This window comes from Triturus cristatus, chromosome 6, assembly GCF_964204655.1.
Source record: "Triturus cristatus chromosome 6, aTriCri1.1, whole genome shotgun sequence".
NCBI lineage: Eukaryota > Metazoa > Chordata > Amphibia > Caudata > Salamandridae > Triturus > Triturus cristatus.
Genome location: NC_140589.1, coordinates 404,212,865 through 404,220,283, shown reverse-complemented (window position 1 = coordinate 404,220,283; position 7,419 = coordinate 404,212,865). Strand labels below are relative to the sequence as shown.

Genomic DNA, 7,419 nt, shown 5'->3' with positions numbered 1-7,419 from the left:
GGCTCTGCTAAAAACATAGCACACAGCTCTAAAATTGTTCGATTGATATTTAGTGAACTTAAAAGTAAATTTCAAGTCAGTATTTTTCAGAAATAAATCGAATTTCTTGGAAGGACTGGACACAGACCAGCTGGGCAAAATGGTAATAATTAGATGGCAACCGATTCATTTTATTATCCTACTTCATGGTCAGTTTCATTGGGGCAGCTAGAGTAACTGAAGTTAATTAAAACCCTGTCTTAGTACCAATAACCAACACTAAATATATTTTATTCTGCGACACGTCTCTGTGAGCAAGCATTAAGGTGTACTAAAGACGCTGAATTTTAGTTTCTCACAGTAATTTATATATGAAATAGAGAACTTAATCAATATAGTTGAAGGGCTGACAAAATAGCCATAAAAGTATAATCTGGCATTTCTAACCATGCTATCTGTAGCTCAACTACCACAGCAACAAATGACAATTCTGCACATTCAGAGAAGTACACTCCAATGTAACATTACTGTTTTGATGTTGGCTTGGGGCACTGCAACTGACCATTAGAGTACATATATCTCTCTAGCATAAATCATAGTGCCTATGATTGAATTAAGAATTAATCCAATAAACACATTAAGCCTACCTTAAAAAAGGAATGTAAATTTGCAGCATACTTGACCAAACCTACAATTCTCGTTCTCTTAAACTTCTGCTGTATTTGTGTTGTCACGATTAAAATTAAAAATACCAATTCTCCAACTCTAAGGTGTAATGTTGTACCTTTCCCAATGATATACACTTCCAATAGTCAAAAAATAGAGTGGAAAAAGTTCCAATACTTTATTTTGTTGCAAACACCCTAAATCACTGATGAGGCCCAATAAGCTGGTGCGTGATTGCTTGCGTTTCTGTCTGGGGGGATCCTGGCATGGCAGTTTGGTTTGGACTGCTCTTATAGGAGCAGGACCAAGACTGGTTTGCCTATGGGTGATCTATGTCTAGAGAGACACAGTGGGTGAAAAGCAATAGTCTGGAATACAGCTCTGAGCAATTGCCAGTCAGTAGCTCGTGCACCTCTTCCATCACTTTGTTACTCTATGCTCTGTCAGGTACCAAGGCTCAGGGTGGTCCGGAAAACTTAGTTATGTGAAGTAAATTTGAGTCATTCGAATGAACTTGAAGCAGATGTACAGCCCCAGTGATCATGGTTTGCTAACTGGGGAGCACAGAGAATTCGAGACTGGGAGAAAAGTCTATGATATAAAAAAAGTTGCATGAACGTCCCTTTAATTGAAGTCCTAACACCGTTAATCTTCATATCTGCATTATTTTTCACAAAAATCACATCATTTACAGGAAACACAGAGGTCTGCGGTGGACACTGTGTTGAAAATCAGTATTTAACTTCTGAATATTTCAAGCCAGATCAGTAATAAAAAATGGTGTACAGTGGTACATTAACTTGTTAACTCGTGTATCATCAGTAACTGTATTACTGATGAAATTGTGGTGCCACAGCACATATATTCATTGTATTCTCCTGGAACTAGTACCCTGGTCATTGCTAGTGAGTTCAGAGCGTCTTTAAATAGTCATAAGGAAAATTCGTGGACACTGGTGCCAGTCCTACTGGCGTTGTCAATACTAAATGAAAACTGGAAAGCGTTATCAAAATATGTCAATCTTTAGCTATAAAGGATAATTATAAAAATGGTGTCGTCGGGGTCTTTGGCACCCTTAATTCTCGTGCACTCATGTTTTTTATAGGTTGGTGAATGCAAGAAAATGTTACTTGCAGCATTATTCTGAAAGAAAATTTCCAAATTGTGTTTCATTTCTGGGAAATATTAAACTGCAAAGCCGCACAGATGGAGATTTGTGTTTAGCGAATGCCATCAGCCCTTAAAAGTATCATGTACTATGTAAAAAGAAAAAGAAATTGGAGGTTCCCTAGGAAAGCTGGTTATAAGAATATAAGTATTAAATAAATACAAATGACATATTTTTCACTATCCAATTGCGCATATCTTGTTATGGGTTTGCTAAGTTTTACACTCATACAACTAGGCATAACAAAACGTGTGGAAAGATATCTGTGTATCACAGTTTTCCTTCCATTTGTATTAAAATTCTGCTACACACATTCAAAACTCACCCCATATTGCATTGAAAATAGCTGCGAGTTAGCTATGAAATTGTGAAATCGATTGAACATTGCCTAAAAAGTGAAACCCTGTATTCAACACTGAAAAGCCTAATTGTGCTAGCATAAAGAGTCAACTATATGCGTAAATAATGTTCTGCTGCAAGCTATCAAGCATTTCTCAGGGGAATGTACATGCTCTTTACACATCCCTTGGTCCCGAACCAGTCAGCCATCCTCATTGCAGCAAAGGCGAAATAATTCACATTTTTTCATATCAACAATTTCAACATGCATTCAATAATTTATCAGTGCACTAGCACTTAAACATGATGTTAGACATCAACGTGCCCGATAAATTTGCATCAAGATGGCTTGTAGGAGCTTTATGTGCTGTAGTTACGACACAGATTAGCATTAGAGATACCACCAAAGCAAACACGCTCTCTTGCAAAGGATTTGCAGCTATATCACGTTTTTGAATTGTTACAAGGATATTTTACACCTTTTAACAGGAACTAAACGTTTGTGCTGCCTGTAACTACAACTTCAGTACCAGCAAGACTTATGCCTGGAGATGCAATAGGCTGGTAAAAGGATGCAGATAATGCAGAGAGAACCCGTAGTCCTCTACGTCATTAATAAATGTAAACAAAGGCACGTCATATTGCCCACAATAATACTTCAGTATAAGACATTGTTAGACCAAAATGTGGCACCCACGATGATGCAGTATCCAGACATGAGCGTTCCGCCCCTGCCTTGTCCCCAGGTTCAAGAAGGCAGGAAAGGTGACTAAGCTCACGTGTGATAGGATTTTTGGACGGGTAGTATGAGAAGGTTAGCATACTGTTTGGGTAAAAACAGTGGACAAGAAAAAAAGCCGAAATACATTTTTGAATCCATCTAATGTTCAACAGAAAATGACAAAGTTCACCATCACCCTCACAATCAAGTGTACTGGAAGGGTTACTAAACGTCACAGGGGAGCACATATTCAAATAAGGTGCCCCTACAGTCATATGACAGGGACGAAGATGCAATTAGGGGCGATGTGGCAACTGCAGATGTTCCAGCTGTTCCAGGGCTCAGGTTTGCACATAATTGCTGGCAGTGTAGAAATGCAGAGTTTGAATGAATCTATTAATATACAAAACAAAGGATGGGAGCATGTACGACACCTTTTAACTGAGTTATACAACTTGATCTAACCTGTAATGTCAAACACTGCCAGTGCTTATGGAAGCCGGCAGGGTAATTGTGGTACAGGTGTACAACTGAAAATGCATCCCTTATGCTCCGCACATGATTATGTCATGTACCAAGATAAATATGTTTAATTTGGTAAGACCAATGGGCAAGGAATTCAAGAGTGGTCCTCTCTCCTGTTGTCCATCTTCTCTGGCAAACTGAGAGCAAATGGAAATAGTACCCCCTTTGCATCCGGGGGTGGCTTGATTAACTCTGAGTCAAATGAGCCTGTGTAGCCCCCATCCCTGGATTCTGGACCTAAGCAGAATCGCATTGCACTAGAACGGTTCACACAGTAGATGACATTTCCCAATGCTGTGCAGCGGAAAGGCAGTAAGGAGATCCCACTGCATTCTGGGTTATCTTTCCCACTTTGCCGCAGTGAGGCGCAGTCACTCCACCTTCTGGCCACTGCATTATATTTGAAAACATTGACCCCCTCATTTCGTCCAAGGTCAAAACGGTATATGAAGCCCTTAACTGCCACCATGTCTGCAGAGCGCCGTCGACTGCTGTTGTAGGGACACTCCTCCCAGGCATTGCGACGTGGGTCATACCTCAGCAGCCGATAGAAGAGAGTTCCCCCAGAGACATAAATCTCTCCAGCACAGGTCACAGCCTCATGTGCCACAGCAAAGGCTCCCTTAGGCAGTGGGGCCACTGACGTCCATCGGTCAGTGCGTGGGTCATATCGCTCCACTGTGAATAAGCACTCACCTCCCACTGCATAAAGATATCCATCCAGGGCCAAAAGCTTGAGCTGTGCGCGGGGCTGGCTAAGGGAGCGCACCTGACTCCATTCACCCGTGGCTGGGTTATAGCAGAATACCTTGTCTGACTGTTTTGCCCGCTCCCCTTGGCCATGAATGCCACCTGCAATGAAGAAGTAGTTATAGAGGACACAGGCACTACAACCCTTGGCATTGGCTTCATCAGGTATCTGGGTGAGGGGTCTCCAAGACTTGGTTTTCTCATTATAGACATAGATAAAACGACTCTCCTCATCAGTAGAGGAAGTGCTGACAGTGCTGGCGGGGCTCTGCGGACGGCTGCTTTCCCGGCTCTGGGGTCTACTACTGCCAAAGCTGTTCATCCTTTCAAAGGCATCACTCATCTCTGCCACCAAAAGTCGCTGCTCTCGTCCTTCTGTCCTGCGCCGCAGGATAAGGTCTCTCTCTGCCCCACTCAGTCGTCCATACACTGCTGGATCACGCAGCACCTGCAGGAAGTTGTCACTCATAAAGCGGTAAGTGGCTTCACGGAGCTCACTCAGCCTCTGACGCTTGGCTATGTTTAGTATTTGGTAGCAGTTGGCAACAGTGATCTGTGCCCGCATGCTGTCAGTAGCACATTGCACAGCACAAGGCATCTGAAGAAACTGTGCACCTGCTATCACCTCTACTACTGTCTCCAGAGTCACTTCTAGGTGTGAAGTGTAGATGTAGTCTATCAGCAGCTTCAGAGTGGCGTAGCTCAGACCCTTGATACGGAGAATGTCCCGGGAGGAGCGTGCCCTAAAGTAGTCACTCTTCTCAGCCAGTACAGGCTTATGAGCCTGGATTCTCTTCCCGGCCACCTCAATCACCAGATCCGGAGTACCTTCAGAGGAGTAGTCCGATGCTGACACTTTTCCATTGCCCAGGTGGTCTGCTGACTTTGTGTCTTCCGTTCCTCCCTTAGCATCTTCCCTCATCAGATGAGCAAGTTTGTCGCTCTTTTTCCCTGCTCCAGACTGAGCACAATTAGCAACAAGAGGAGGGGAGCTGCCATTCCCCAGTTCAGAGCTGGTGCTGGTATTATTGATCTCCCACTGGTTTTCAACAACTCGGCCACCATACCTTCCCGTTCCAGCACTGTCCTCCCGAGGCTCCGTGGAGAAGCAGAGAGAGGAGCCCAAGCTGCAGGGGGACTGGACCTGAAATTCTCCTTCCTCTCCCAGTTCCCCATTGCTGCTAAAGTCTAAGTTCCCCTCGAATTCGGGACTGTCCATGCAGCTGGAGTGCAGGGTGGTGGAACTGCTGTTGCTGCTCCCAGCATCTCTAGCTAGCGCTGGCTGCACAAAGTCGAGGTCACATGTGGCCACTGCGAGAGACGCCGAAGGTCCCTCGTTGCTGTGAGCAACACCTTCATAGTTAGCTAAATTCATCGAGTTCTCCATGGCTTCCGCGCTGCTGCCGTCGGCTCAGCACATAGCTCTGGCAACAAAACTACCCTCTGACCGAGCTTTCCCAGCTTTGCTCTCTGCTTCTGTCACTTTTTTCACACTGTAATTTTCTGACATGTCACTGATCCTCTCCTCTGAAAGAAGGGTGTGGCAGAGAGAACAGCTCTAAACATTGAACTTTTGAACTACTTTATGTCAACATGGTCCATATCTGCAGGCGCAGCTCTCTGTACAGAATGCTGATTGTTTTATTAGTCACACGTGTCCCAGTGATCGCACATAGCCGTCAAAGTTCCACCATTAATAATGGATCATTTTACAAGTAGCAGCGAAGTGAAGAATTTTTAGTAACGATTCCGTAAAACCTGAACGTGACTCATATGAAACCTCCCCTGCGGCAATAAAACAAGAAAGTTCTCTCTGCAGAAAATACGAAAACTGAACTCCTGTTAGGTAATACAAAATCTCCTCGCAGCGGTGTCTCTACTTTAGCATTTGGGCATCAGCTGCTCGGGTTGGTGGGTTTGACTGTTAATTTTCCATTGCTGCACAGGGCGCAGAAGTCATGGTGTAATTTCCCTTTCATCCGCCGTGCAGAGGTGGGAGGGGCCAGTTTCGCAATCTCTGACTTGAGGCAGTTTACAAAGCAGCATGCAAGCCTCAGTAAAATCTAAGACTTCGAGTTTAAATAAATGACTCGTCGTGCGGGTCGACAGTTTCTTCTTCACAGGGAAAACGACACCACTCTTTTCTCTTCAGAAGTTGTCATTCCGATTATTGCCGTGAGGGGATTATGACGTGCCCCAAATTCCTCCTGAAAAATAAAATATAAAACGTATGAGCGGTCTCATATTCGAATAGCACACATTCATAGATTTAAAGACGTAATACCTTAGCCAGTCTGCATAATGCAACTGCCTAAACTCAAGGTTGGTTGACTATTGTTTCACTCACCAAAAGACCAAATTATATGTTTTGTTATTTTATTTTATAAACGGATATACCATATAAATATTTGTATTTAGCATTAATACTGCACAAACATACACAGACGGGAGTGTTAATATACACTTCGTTTAAGTTAAAGATATTCCATATAATTACATGTTCACCTCAATACAGTAACCTATTGATAAAATAATAATAAATGGACAAACAGCTTTGATAACTATGAAATCATTAGAATTCATAAACAACTTAATTATAGCATTGTCATCAATAATTTTATAAGATCACATATATTTAACTTCGATTTTCTGTTTGATCTACCGAAATCCATAGACTCATTCTCTTTCATTTTCACAAATCAATTTAGGGATTATAATCCTAGAGGTAAACTATGCCAGATAGTGTCAAATGTGTGCCCATTTAAAGCAGCAGCCATTCTACACAGACTGCGCTTTTGACCTACAAATTAGAATTGATACTGAAACAGTTTATGGCCCAATGCTACTTTTGTTCTTCGGCATGTTCATATTTCTAGCAGACCGGTTTGCACCAGACCCTCCATCATTCCACCAATGAAGACAAATACAGTTCAATTTGTATTTTTATACTGTTTTCCATACCACTTGGGAGGCATACAGAAGTTAATATAACCCAATCTCGGATGGCCTGTTGGGCAGTCATGTAGCGCATGCAAAGCTGTGCCAGTCGTGCCAACAATAGTAGAAAGTGAGCCAGTAATAATGTGTTAGAACCATGAACTATATAGCCCTATATTGTACAACTATCAGATCACCATATGCCACTTTGAGACTGACATTTTCAAGCCGTCCACTCGTTCTACGAGCTGGGATGTCGTGCACCAACACCAGCCATAACTCTTGAGCAGAAACAGACCCAAGACCTCAGGGTCTTGATTCAACTCTAGAGAGT

General features: G+C 42.8%; 1 protein-coding gene across 1 annotated transcript in view; it reads right to left on the bottom strand.

Moving 5' to 3' along the window:
• Positions 1-2,393: 2,393 nt before the first annotated feature.
• The window catches only part of KBTBD11 (kelch repeat and BTB domain containing 11), a 96,112-nt gene continuing 91,086 nt past the window's right edge, over positions 2,394-7,419 (bottom strand). Inside the window, exon 2 of the mRNA XM_085610817.1 lies at positions 2,394-6,355. Within this exon, the coding sequence (XP_085466943.1) occupies positions 3,493-5,535 (2,043 nt within the window). The 5' untranslated portion in view covers positions 5,536-6,355 and the 3' untranslated portion in view covers positions 2,394-3,492. The remainder of the gene's footprint in view (positions 6,356-7,419) is intronic.